The 13,449-nt window shown below is 46.3% G+C and overlaps 1 protein-coding gene across 2 annotated transcripts in view; it reads right to left on the minus strand.

The window, feature by feature from the left end:
* Positions 1-13,449, minus strand: part of LOC132828443 (ras association domain-containing protein 8-like) — an 86,129-nt gene that overhangs the window by 40,817 nt on the left and 31,863 nt on the right. The window contains exons 2-3 of one of the 2 annotated variants that reach the window (XM_060845573.1): positions 11,590-11,857; positions 4,998-5,902 (exon numbers count right to left, since the gene is read on the minus strand). In XM_060845573.1, coding sequence (XP_060701556.1) covers positions 4,998-5,902; positions 11,590-11,692 — 1,008 coding nt within the window. In that variant the 5' untranslated portion in view covers positions 11,693-11,857. The remainder of the gene's footprint in view (positions 1-4,997; positions 5,903-11,589; positions 11,858-13,449) is intronic. The other variant, XM_060845574.1, reaches the window with a different exon arrangement.

A 13,449-nucleotide genomic window follows, 5' to 3' on the forward strand; every position in this document is an offset into this window, starting at 1 on the left:
AGAGACAATCAGTTTACCAGGGAAGTCATTTTACATAACTCCTGAGGTGATGAGTTTGTGGATGGTCTGGGAGGTGTTGGTTTGGTGATGGGAGGTGAGGTCGTGGTCGAGGGGGGTAGGAGGAGGTCTCAGCGAGTTGACGCCTGGCTGCAGTGGTGTGGAGGTCAGTGCACCAAACTACCACTGTACCCTCCCACCTTGTCCACTGGTTTGATGGTGAGGTTAGGGTTGGAGCAGAGGGAATGGAGGGCATTGTGTGGGTGAGAGGTTGGAGTGGGGGAGGGGGTTGACAAGTTGAGGTAGTCTATGTCATGGTGGCACTCGAAGATAAAGAGTTTGAGGGACGGTAAGCGGCCAGAACGGGGTGTCCAGGAGGAAATCATACAGTGAAAGCCATTCGGTTTCTGGTAGTGTCAAGTGAGATCTAGGAAAGCTGAACTTGTCTAGATTTAGTCTCTGAAATCATATTGTGGCATCTAAACCCGGGGGGGGATAGTGAGGGAGACAGGGAACAAGGGTTGTGTGGTACATCTCAGTGAGCACAGCTCGATGCAAGGCAAGCGAAATAAAATACCTAGTCCCTGTTTAGTTTAAATATGTTTCCATGAGGATACTTCCCAGCAGCACGGGCTGGTCACTCAGCGGTTAGCTCTGCTGCCTCACAACGTAGGTGTTTTCAAATGACTCCAATTTGATTCTGGCCTCGGGCGACTGTCTGTGTGGAGTTTGCACATTCTCCCCATGTCTGTGTGGGTCCCCTCCGGGTGCTCTCGTTTCCTCCCATAGTCCACAAATGTACAAGTTAGGTGGTTTGGCCTTGCTAAATTATCCCCAGTCATAGAATCCCTACAATGTGGAAACAGACCCTTTGGCCCAACAAGTCCACACCGACCCTCTAAAGAGTAACTCACCCAGACCCATTCCCCTACCATACTAGGGGAGAAAGTGAGGTCTGCAGATGCTGGAGATCAGAGCTGAAAATGTGTTGCTGGAAAAGCGCAACAGGTCAGGCAGCATCCAAGGTACAGGAGATTTGACATTTCAGGCATAAGCCCTTCTTCAGGAATCCTGAAGAAGGGCTTATGCCCGAAACGTCGAATCTCCTGTCCCTTGGATGCTGCCTGATCTGCTGCACTTTTCCAGCAACACATTTTCACCTCTATCATACTACTCTATATTTACCCTGACTAATGCACATAACCTACACATCCCTGAACACTACGGGCAATTTAGCATGGCCAATTCACCTAACCTGCACATCTTTGGAGTGTGGGAGGAAACCGGAGCACTCAGATGAAACCCACGCAGACACAGGGAGAATGTGCAAACTCCACATAGACAGCCGCCTGAGGCTGGAATTGAACCTGGGACCCTGGTGCTGTGAGGCAGCAGTGCTAACCACTGAGGCACCATGTGTAGGCTCAGTGGATTAGCTACAGGGTTCAGGATGCTCCAGGTTTGGTTGGCCACAGAAGCCAGCTACTGGTACTGGCATGCTTGGTGCCAGTCTACAACCTGGATACATGGGGAAGGTGGGCAGCAGGAAAAGTATCTACCACTTGCCAGGTCCACAGAATGAAAGCGGACCAGAATTGTGGTGATCCTATGTAAGATGGGATAAGCCGAGGGAGAGGGGCATTTCAACACCAGTGAAATGAAAATTCGACAAGGAGCACACCAGTGCCAAACCTTAAAGCTCTATCAAGCCAAGCCGGAAAGGACAGGGCAATTGCAGGTTCAATCATTAGTCCTGCCTCAACTCAGGTCAGGAAATGAAAATGGAAATAAGTGTTCCTGAGCAAGGGAGTGGTTGAGAATTATGACAAAGCTAGAGATTGAAGTCCAGAGATCAGGACTGGGAAGGAACGTGAACAAGCTGGAGGGTCGAGGTACAATGTGTGCTTCATGGTCAAATGACCTATTGTCCACATTCATACTGTGAATGATTGCAGATTGCTATGGAACCTCAATCCAATACACACCCCCACCAACCCCTTCCCCCCAAGAGAGCAAAGGGAGGGAATGGAAGAGGCGGAGAAGGATGGGAAAGAGGGAGGGAGTGTGGGAGAGAGAAAGGAAATCATAGACACCCCACAGTGCTGAAGCAGGTCATTCAGCCCATTGAGTCCAAACCAACCCTCCAAAGAGCTTCCCACCCAGACTCACCCCTCCCCACCCTATCCCTATAACCCTGCATTTCCCCATGGCTAACCCACCTAATGGGAGGGAATTGGAGAAAGAGACGGAAATGGGGAGCACACACAGACTGACAGGTGGTGTTCAGACCACACCCAATCTAATGTAATGGCAGAGCATGCTTGATGGACTGAATGGCCTACTCCTGCTCCTAAGACCGTTGTTTTTATGTTCAAGACACCATGCAAGTATGGGCAGTCATCAAACATCTAGCAATGTAAAGCAATTTAGGTTTGTTCTGTGTGAGTAGACTCCTCCAGTAGCTCAGGAGAGGAACACATTGTGCAGTGTGCTACTGGAATGTACAGGAGCTGCAGGCTGACTGTCGGAGCTGGTTAAATCCTCTCAGATAAGGCTGAACACTGTCGGGTTCCAATCCACCCTGATAGGCCTGGTATCCTGATCACCTTAAAACACTGCCTCAATTGAGTAAGGAAAGAAAGTACAATAAAACCAGAAGGAAGCGTTATCTTTTGTTTCCATTTTTCTTGAATACTTTTGCTTTTTATTCATCCAAATACTAGAGGGAGGGAGAGAAATGATTGGCTGTCTTCCTGTCAAGAATCAACCAATTGAACAACAAAAAGAGTCTGCCTACATCTTGTTTCTGGGAAGAGAGTGTGCCATGAGGACAGAAATATTGAAGGGTCAATGAGTAGGATGGTTGGAGGCAGGAAGTCATGGGATGACACCTTCCTGAATAACTCCAGAGTTGGCAACTGCAGGTACAGGGGCAACACTTGGTTTCCAGACTGAATACATGACCATAGTATTGAATGGCGGAGCAGGCTAGAAGGGCCAAATGGCCCACTCATGTTCCCACTTTTTCTTCTGTGTTTAGTATAGACCCAAAGGCTGGCATTTATTTAAATGAGGAACCCCACCACTAAGTCCCCATGCTGTCTGAACAATGCTCTGAATACCAAGCACATGATTGGTCCACTAACGCTGTGACAGGCACAGGATCCAAGGCTGCTAGCATTAGCAGTGGAATCAGTATGTACATCCCACCACATACGAGTTCATGTTAACCTGTGATTGGGTCACACTGTGTGTGCTATCACGCTCTCTGAAATACACTCTACAGCCTTCCTGAATCAAAATTGAGTTCAACAATTATAGGGCTTGAGGCACCTTCTCCCTTGACCTTACCCCAACCCCCAGCCAACAGGCCTTGTTATCACATGGTCTGCTACTACACACAACCCATTGTTAGCCGCCAATTGTCCCCATTAGCATCCATTCATTCTCCCAGGCTAACTGTTTCCAACCCTTTTCTGTCTAACTATTCTCTCTCTTTGGGTTCCATCCCCACTTTTTTACTCGTTGCCCCCAACTGCCACCCCATTTTCTCTCTAAAAAAAGCAACTTTTTCCTAGCTACCATCAATTCTGAGGAAGGACTCGCTGAACCCGAAACGTTAACTCTGATTTCTCTCTACAGATGCTGCCAGACCGGCTGAGTTTGTCCAGCAACTTCTGTTTTTGTCTCTGACACACAGTCAGAATTTGGCAAGCCCAAGATAACATGCTAAAAGTTTTTCACACTTAAAACTCTCCCACATTGAACCAATCCTGTCCTTTGAGATTATTTTTCTGATTGTTTTGGAATGTTAGGTTTGAACCAGAATGGAGCACTGGTGATAGCTCACTGGACAAGAGGCAAATACAGTAGTCAATGCTCCCCCTATGGGTATTGTCAGGCACTGCTCTGTACCACTGGTCCCCCAAAGGAAATTTCCTTAAGATGCTTGTCCCCCACTCCCTCTAAAAATGTGAAACATGCTGACTCCTGCCTTCCAATGAGATCACAGTGGCTCCGTGGTTAGCACTGCAGCCCCATAATGCCAGGGACCTTCAGATGTATAGAGTTTGCACGTTCTCTGTATGGGTTTCTGCTGGGTGCTCCAGTTTCCTCCCACAGTCCAAAAGATGTACAGGGAAGGTGGATTGGCCATGCTAAATTCCCCAATGTGTGCAGGCTAGATGAGTTGGCCATGGCAAATGTGAGGTTATAGGGATATGGTGAGGGGGGGGGGTCTTCAGAAGATCCATGCAGACTCGATGGGAGAATGGCCTGCTTCCACACTATAGTGATTCCATGATCAGTTCTGGTTAATAACAGGATTAGGGAGTGTGTGTGTGTATGGTCAGAGATCAGCACATATTGAAGACGAGCAGGTGAACAGCTGTTGCACACGTAGGGCCCTGTGATCTCCTGGGCTGATTCTCATTTGCCAAAACAGGTTGAGGGGGACTATTCTGGGGGTCTTCCTCCCTTTATTGGTCCCAAATCTCAGGTGATTCATAGCTGGGTGTGTTTGGAAACAGAGAGTGTGAGATGGGATAGAAACATTTAGTCAGGGTGTTCCTGTCAATAGAGATGTGGCACAGGTTTATCAGGCCAGCTGATCATTTCCTGGTGTTATTACAATGGGTACAAAGCCCAGCTTCCACCTCAGAGTTTCCTAATTCACTTCCTTGTTCTGGGTAGGGGCATTCGGTGTCATGAGCTGGACCCTCATTATTGGTGTGTGTGTGTGTGTGTGTGTGTAAGATAAAAGACCATCAGAATCTTTGGGAGAGGATGGGGATGTGTTTTCAGTTGCCCCTTTGATGTGGCACAGTCACATTGAGGGTACACCTATCTTGGGTACATGTGGACACAACATGTTTATTTGCCAAAAGGTCCAGCAAAAACAACATCCTTTCCACAGCTCTTTAGTCTCTCAGCAGTGACAAATTATTCATACAAATACAAAAATGTCACTGGGATTGTCCAAAATCCTCCTACAGACTGACCTGAATTTCATTTTCCACCCTCTCAATGACCTTCTCCACCAGCCTTACATCCTCCTCCAATCGTACAGCTTTCTGAGATTTAACAGTTATTTCCTCTTTCAGTTCCTCTACCTTGATCCTGATGTCATGGCAGGATTTGGCCTCTTGCTGTTCCCTCTGAGACCTGACCACCTCCAGGTCGGCCGCCAGACCCTGGGCTTTCAGCAAGCAGTTCCTCAGTTTCTCCTCGCATTCCTCAAGCTTCTCCTTCACTTCTTCCAGCTGCTCCCGGAGTTCTCCCCCGTGGAGCTGCTCAGCCTTCAGTTCGTTCTCCCAGAATTCCACCTCCTCTGCCTCGGCACTCCTCTCGTCTATCAGCTCCTGGATCCTGACGATCTCAGTGTGGGTGCTTGGCTCATGGTCTTCCTGCAGCTTTGCGATTTCTGCTTCACTCGCCTCCAGCTCAGCTTGAAGACTGGTCAGCTTCTCCTGCTGACGCTGGAGTAGCTGGTTCAGCTCCTCTCCCGGACGGTGGTCAGAATTTGAGGCCTTCTTTTCAGGCTCGCTGTCTTTGCCTTTGACCTTTCCTTCCTTGCTCTTCCCGAACGACCCCAGCCACTCTCGAGCCCCTTCAGCAAAATTTAGGGACTTCCTCTTGGCTTCCTTCACATGACTGTTTTTGTCACTTTTATTCCGGAGTTTTGCTAATGGGGGAAGGCTCTGTCTGTGAACGTTCCTCTCCGGTCCTCTGTGTTTGTCTGATACAGGCCACAGGTTGAGGGAAGGCCCAGTGCGATTTAGTATCAGCTGAACATCCTTAGTTTTCTGGCCCCATTTACTGAGGGATGACAAGAGTTTCTCCTCTGGTGTGAAATGCCTTTCAATATCCTTCCACTTTTCCTTCAGAGTGTAGCGTCCAGTCCGGCCTGCAAATTAAATGGAGAAAGAGAGTTGCTAATGCCAAGTTTCTGTAATATGAGGAAAGTGAGATGCAGCTCACAGTTTTCAATAAATAGAAAGAAAGGAATCTGCATTGATATAGCATCTTTCACAACTTGCATTTATATAGCAGCTCAGTAGACCTAAGGCTGTATAGACAAGCTTGCAGGCAGTTTTTCCACTCCCTGTAGGTTGGCATGAGGATGGTGGCTAGTCACCCTGTGATGTCTGAAGAGAGCAACAAGGTTAACGTTATGAGTCTGATATGACTCTTCTTCAGAACTGAGGAAGACCCAGTTCTGAAGTAGCCATGCCAGATTTGAAAGTTTCACTCGGTTTCTCTCTCCACAGACACCACCAGGGTCTATGGAGTTTCCATGTGCTCGTTTCAGATTTCCAGCATCAGCAGCACAGTCTGTTCTGGGATAACGTGCGTTTCTTCAACGCGGATTGACTTTAAAGGGATTGAGGAGTTTAGACCTTTATTTGTAGAATGTGAACTTTCCTTACCTGCATTGGCTGGAACACTATACTGGCCCCATTAGTCTAAATGGCATGGCTATTAAGTGATTGCTTATAACATGAAATTGTGTGAAACTATTTGTGTTATATCAGAATTGATTGTATTTTGCCTTTACCCACCAGGTTTACTCTCTCCTGCCAAGAACATGCCTTTGTTGGTGGGGGTGGGGGGGGGAAGCGGAATATTGGATGAGGTCTGTAAAATGCAGCCTCAGATTTCCAGTGCAAAACTCAAAGCTGACACTGTCTGAGATGCTATCTTTCAGATGGAAAGTTAGCCACATCTGATCTCAGGTCTATCTTAGAAGCCCTACAGTATCAAACCAGGTCATTTGGCCCATCATGTCCACACCAACCCTCCAAAGAGCATCCTACCAAACCCCCCTCCTTGAAACATTGCCTTTCCCATGGCTGCTCTTCTTAACCTAACCCATCCACGGATACAATGGGCAACTTAACACGGACCATCCACCTAACCAGCACTTCTTTGGACTGTGGGAGGAAACCAGAGCACCTGAAATCTATGTAGAAAAGCACTGGAAGCCTGGAGGTTGACTAATGTGATGCCACTATTTAAGAAAGATGGTAAGGAAAAACCAGGGAACTATAGACTGGTGAGACTGACCTCGGTGATAGGCAAGTTGTTGGAGGAAATTCTGTATTTGGAAAGGCAAGGACTGATTAGAGAAAGTCAACATGGCTTTATGCATGAGAAATCATGTCTCACAAACTTGATTGAGTTTTTTGAAGAAGTGATTGATGAGGCCAGAGCGGTAGATGTGATCTATATGGACTTTAGTAAGACGTTTGACAAGGTTCTTCATGGGAGACTGGTTAGCAAGGTTAGATCTCATGGAATACAGGGAGAACTAGCCATTTGGATACAGAACTGGCTCAAAGGTAGAAGACAGAGGGTGGTGGTGGAGAGTTGTTTTTCCATCTGGAGGCCTGTGACCAGTGGAATGCCAGAAGGATCGGTGCTGAGTCCACTAGTTTTTGTCATTTATATAAATGATTTGGATGTGAGCAAAAGAGGTATAGTTAGTAAGTTTGCAGATGACACCAAAATTGGAGGTGTAGTGGACAGCAAAGGAGGTTACTTCAGAGCACAACGGAACCTTGACCAGATGGGCCAATGGGCTCAGGAGTGGCAGATGGAGTTTAATTTAGATAAATGTGAGATGCCGCATTTTGGGAAAGCAAATCAGAGTAGATTTATACACTTAATGGCAAGGTTCTGGGGAGTGTTGCTGAACAAAGAGATCTTGGAGTGCAGGTTCATAGCTCCTTGAAAGTGGAGTCGCAGGCAGATAGGATAGTGAAGAAGGCATTTGGTATGCTTTCCTTTATTGGTCAGAGTATTGAGTTCAGGAGTTGGGAGGTCATGTTTCAGCTGTACAGGACATTGGTTAGGCCACTGTTGGAATATTGTGTGCAATTCTGGTCTCCTTCCTATCAGAAAGATGTTGTGAAACTTGAAAGGGTTCAGAAAAGATTTACAAGGATGTTGCCAGGGTTGGAGGATCTGAGCAATAGGGATAATCTGGATAGTTTGTGGCTGATTTCCCTGGAGCGTCGGAGGCTGAGGGGTGACCTTATAGAGGTTTATAAAATCATAAGGGGCATGGATAGGATAAATAGTCAAGGTCTTTTCCCGAGGGTGGGGGAGTTCAGAACTAGAGGGCATAGGTTTAGGGTGAGAGGGGAACGATATAAAAGGGACCGAAGGGGCAACTTTTTCACACAGAAAGTGGTGCGTGTATGGAATGAACTGCCAGAGGAAGTGGTGGAGGCTGGTACAATTACAGCATTTGAAAGGCATCTGGATGGGTATATGAATAGGAAGAGTTTAGAGGGATATATGGCTACTGCTGGCAAATGGGACTGGATTAGGTTAGGATATCTGGCCGGCATGGACGAGTTGGTCGGAATGGTCTGGTAACATTCTGTACACCTTAATGACTCTATGTGGAGCGGGTATGCAAATTCCACACAGACAGTCTCCCAAGGGTGGAATCAAATGTGGATCCTCGGTGCTGTGAGGCAGCAGTGCTAACCATTGAGTCACCATGTCTATCTTAAAGATTGCATGATACTATATTTTGAAGAATAGCAGGGGAATTAATATATACAAAATTTGCTTTTCACTTAATATTGCAAAAAGTGACAAGGTTATCTGATCATTATTACATCTGTAAGAGATGGCTGGGTGTAAATTGTTTGCCATATGTCTTACAACAGTGACACTGTTACATTGGCTGTAAGGTACTTCGAGCCATCTGGCGGTTGGTGAAGGCCACTATATAAATTCAAGTTTTTTTATGTTGGTCGGGCTGGACTGTGAGACAGTAATCATACGGTCTGTTATGCATGAACACATTCCTGATGAGTTCATTAGCTGGACCATTACACAATGGCTGAGAAATGACCAGTGATTCTATCAGCAGACCAATACCAATAGCCCCTTTGTAAACTCTTTCTTTGTCTAGTAATTCAGCTGAGGTGAGGATATATTTGAAATAAACCTATAATAATGCCTGCGTTAAATTGCAGCCTGTGGAATCCATTACAACTATGTCAAATGTTCCTTTGTCTGCTGTTGGTGTCCAGAGCAATTCTACTCCTTGGTTAATTGTCCAGTTTAGCTTCCAGCTCGGGTGTTCTGATTTTGTTGAGTAAGGTGCAATGCCTGCTGTTTCCAGCAGATGGGGCAGTCATCACCTTGGTTGACCACTGTGCGGCTACATTGGACTAAAATGGTAATGTTGGCAGCAAGGGGTTAGTATCAATTAGGAGAAAGTCAGGACTGCAGATGCTGGAGATCAGAGCTGAAAAATGTGTTGCTGGAAAAGCGCAGCAGGTCAGGCAGCATCAAAGGAGCAGGAGAATCGATGTTTCGGGCATAAGCCCTTCTTCAGCGATGGGTTAGTGTCTTGAATCCCCTCTGACGGTCTACTGTTGCGCCAATCTAACTTTGTCAGAAATATGGAGGACGGTCCAATAGAACTCAGGATTCCGGGGACAACTTTTACTTAAACTGCACCAGAGAAACTAACTGAATAGTATCACATGTTTGACTTTTCATTAAAACTTTCTATTTAGGTTAACATCTTCTCAGTTTAAAGGTTCTTCTCTCCGTCAGAAACAATATTGACAGCTTTACTATGAATATTCATTACAGTCTGTTTCTCAACATATAAAGAAGGGCACACATCATCTTCCTGACATTAGGCCTCAGGCTTCATTTCAGTAACTGGAATAAGCTGCTAGTCTCCCCATAGGCAGACTGCCCATTTGAATCCATCCAGTCTGGGCAGCCTTCTGGTAAATTCCTTGGGGCTGGGGGGCACGGGGAGAGAGAAAGAGAAAGCAGGGATTGTGGCAAGGTCAGTAGATCCCAGGTAAGGGATCCTGAAGAAGGGCTCATGCCTGAAACATCGACTCTCCTGCTCCTTGGATGCTGCCTGACCTGCTGCGCTTTTCCAGCAACACATTTTCAGCTCAGATCCCAAGTAAGCCCCAGGGTAATCAAGCCTGTCCTACCTGCTAATCTTCCTTCCCACCTATCCGTTCACTATCCTTTCTGACCTATCACCTTCATCTCCACCTCCATCCACCTATTGTACTCTTGCCTACCTTCTCCCCAGGCCCACCCCCTCCCTCCCATTATCTCTCCACCCCGGAGGCTTCCTGCTTCCTGATGAAGGGCTTTTGCCCAAAGTATTGATTTCCCTGCTCCACGGATGCTGTGCTTTTCCAGCACCACTCTAATCTCGACCCTGATCTCCAGCAATTGCAGTCCTCACTTTTGCCTAATCAAGCCTGTGTTGATTATGAGGAGAGAATATCTGCTCCTCTTAGTGCTACATGACCAGGTCGTTGGTCATGCCAGAATTAGAATTCCCCAATTTCAAAAAGGGGTTGTATAACAGGGAACTATTATAAGCGGGAAACCAAATGACAGTTTTTAAATGTGTCCAGGGGCACAATTCAATATAATGTGTCATTTGGGCATCTTTTTGACTTACACTTTATTCTCACCAAGCTGTCCTTTTATTCTCACCAAGTTGTCCTTTTTTGTTTCCATTTTGTCATCCTCCTTCAGCATGGCAAAGGCAGAATAATTCCCCTTTTAAAAACCAGAGATTTTATTGCCCTCTGTTGCCAGTAACATGTAAAGATGAAGCCTCTTTCATCTCCCAAAAACCATCAGAGAGAATTAGCAGGGAAGTAGATCCATTTTGGAAGCACCCCATCGAACAGAAATCCCTCCAACCTTCTGAGTGTGTCTCTCAGAATTACGGTTCCTTGCCTTTATAATCTGAAGGGGTCAGAGTCAGGGGCAAAACCCACAATCACATCTCTTCCCATTCCCCACAAAAAATGGTCCACAGTAATTGTGTGAATTGACAAGAGCACAGAAATAAATGTTAAATGGAGGAAGTGGACCATTGAGTCTGCTCTACCATTCACGGAGATCATGGCTGATCTAATAGTCCTCAACTCCACTTTCCTGCTTTTTCCCCATAAACCTTGATTTCCTTATGGATTTAAAAATCTCTTGATCTCAGCCATGTATATACTTAATGACTCAAACTCAATAGTTTGAATTCCATAGATTCACTAACCTTTGAGCAAAGAAATTCCTCCTCAATTTAGTGTTAAATCGGTAATCCCTTATTATGAGAATATGTCGTAGAATCCCTGTGGGGCAGATCGAGGCCATTTAATCCATCAAGTCTGCACTGACCCTCTGAGGAGCATCCCATCCTATTCCCATAAGCCTGCATTTCCCATGGCTAATGCACCTAGCCTGCACATCCCTGGACACTATGGGCAATTTAGCATGGCCAATCCACCTTGCCAGGACATCTTTGGACTTTGGAAGGAAACTGGAACACCCAGATGAAACCCATGCACATACAGGGAGAATCTCTGAACAATCTTAAAATGTTTCTTTAAAGCCAATTCTCATACTTTTAACCTCCAATGAGTACAGACCACCACCCCACCCAACACCTAAATCCTCGATACGATATTCCAGATGAGAACTGGCAGGATCACCCTCGTCGTATCGAGGATTTAGGTGTTGGGGATATAGGTCAGTCCTCCCAGATACCACCCAGCACCAGACAGAGAATACTTTCCTTACCCATAGCCTGTGCAAGGGCGATGACCACCTCCTGGCACGTGGTCTTCTCATTGACTCCACAGACCACTCGCTGAACCCCGTCCACCCACACCTTCAACTCCATTGTCCAAAAATCCAGCAGGAGATGTGGGGGTGTGGGCTGAGGTGGTGAGGGGTGTGAAGAAGGGGAAAGAGGGACCCACCCCAATGCTGAACCTTTAAGATGACATTCAATGGCTGCTCCTTAGATGGTCACTGAGCATGTGTCTCACTGGCGTGAAGACAGAATCTGGGAAAAGAAAGTTGAAACCAGAACTTTGTAATGAAAGAAATACATTTCGCTGCCAAAATCACAACAGACATCTTTAATGTGATGGTTTACAAATGGCTGAAAATTATTGAATGGACATCCTGTCTCCACCATTTTGCTCGCTATAACCCCAATACCAAGTCATAGAATCATAGAGATGTACAGCATGGAAACAGACCCTTCTGTCCAACCTGTCCATGCCAACCAGATATCCCAACCCAATCTAGTCCCAACTGCCAGCACCCGGCCCATATCCCTCCAAACCCTTCCTATTCATATACCCATCCAGATACCTTTTAAATGTTGCAATTGTACCAGCCTCCACCACTTCCTCTGGCAGCTCATTCCTTCCACGTACCACCCTCTCACTCTAAACCTATGCCCTCTAATTCTGGTCTCCCCCTCCCCAGGGAAGAGACTTTGCCTATTTATCCTATCCAACCCTTTGCAATTCTCAATTATATCCATCTCATGCTTTGTCCTGAACCCCCTTTTGCAGCTATGAGAAAACTGGAGTCCTTAAGAACATAAGATGTCGGAGCAATGGTCGGCCATTCAGCCCATTGAGTCTGCTCCACCATTCAAAGAGATCATAGCGGAAGGGGCATGGGGCGGACCGAGAGCCAGTAGGGGCAGGCTGTCTTGGATTGGCCAGAAGGTGAAAGGGATTATGGGGAGGGGGGGGGGGGGGCTTGCTGGGTTGTTGGCTAGGTCTGTATTTTATGCTTCATTCCTGAAGAAGGGCTTATGCCCAAAACGTCGATTCTCCTGCTTTCGGTTGCTGCCTGGCCAGCTGTGTTTTTCCAGGACCACATTTTTCAACTCTGTATTTTGTGCACTTTTTTAAATGTAATCAGACTATCTTATATGTATTTGTCATTGTTACTGTTTTGCGATGACTGAGAGTGGGATTTAAGGTTTATCCTCATTTCCCTGAAGACAGTTTGAACGGTACGGTTTGGGACCTAGCTTTGCGGCTCCTCTCCCTTGTAATTTACTGTTACTCTGGATACAGCTGTTAATGTTAATTGTTTTGTAAATTGTGTATTGTTTAATAAAATAAAAGAAAGGAAAAAAATCAAAGCAATCACTGCAGATTGATATACTCAATGCCACATTTTGCCCAGTGACATTGACTTCCTCATTGATTAAAATCAGAAAGGGTATTGAATAGTGAGATGGACTTGTAGATCCAGTGGCTAGCATCCCCACCTCTGAACCAGAAATTCCAGGTTCCAGCCCCAACCTAGGACCTGATGACCAAGCAAAGTAGTTTCTTAACGCAGCCAGATTGAGTTTCAAATTGTCAATCTTTCCAACTTGCACCAACGACAGTTGATGGGAGGAGAGAGATTCCTGGTCAACCATATGGTGGGAGAAAATTGGAGCCTCTCCCATCACTGTCCGTAGCTCCAAGCTACAACATGCAAATAAAAATGTACATTGCCATAGCAACTCTGAATCCTTATGGTGAGGGGAGGGGGGGGTTGGTGGTGGTGGGGAGAGTGGGCAATGGGGAATGGGGCAATTGGCTGGGTGGCCTGTGTGGATCATTAAGTGCTAACAGTGCA

This window comes from Hemiscyllium ocellatum, chromosome 26 (assembly GCF_020745735.1).
Source record: "Hemiscyllium ocellatum isolate sHemOce1 chromosome 26, sHemOce1.pat.X.cur, whole genome shotgun sequence".
NCBI classification, from domain to species: Eukaryota; Metazoa; Chordata; class Chondrichthyes; order Orectolobiformes; family Hemiscylliidae; genus Hemiscyllium; species Hemiscyllium ocellatum.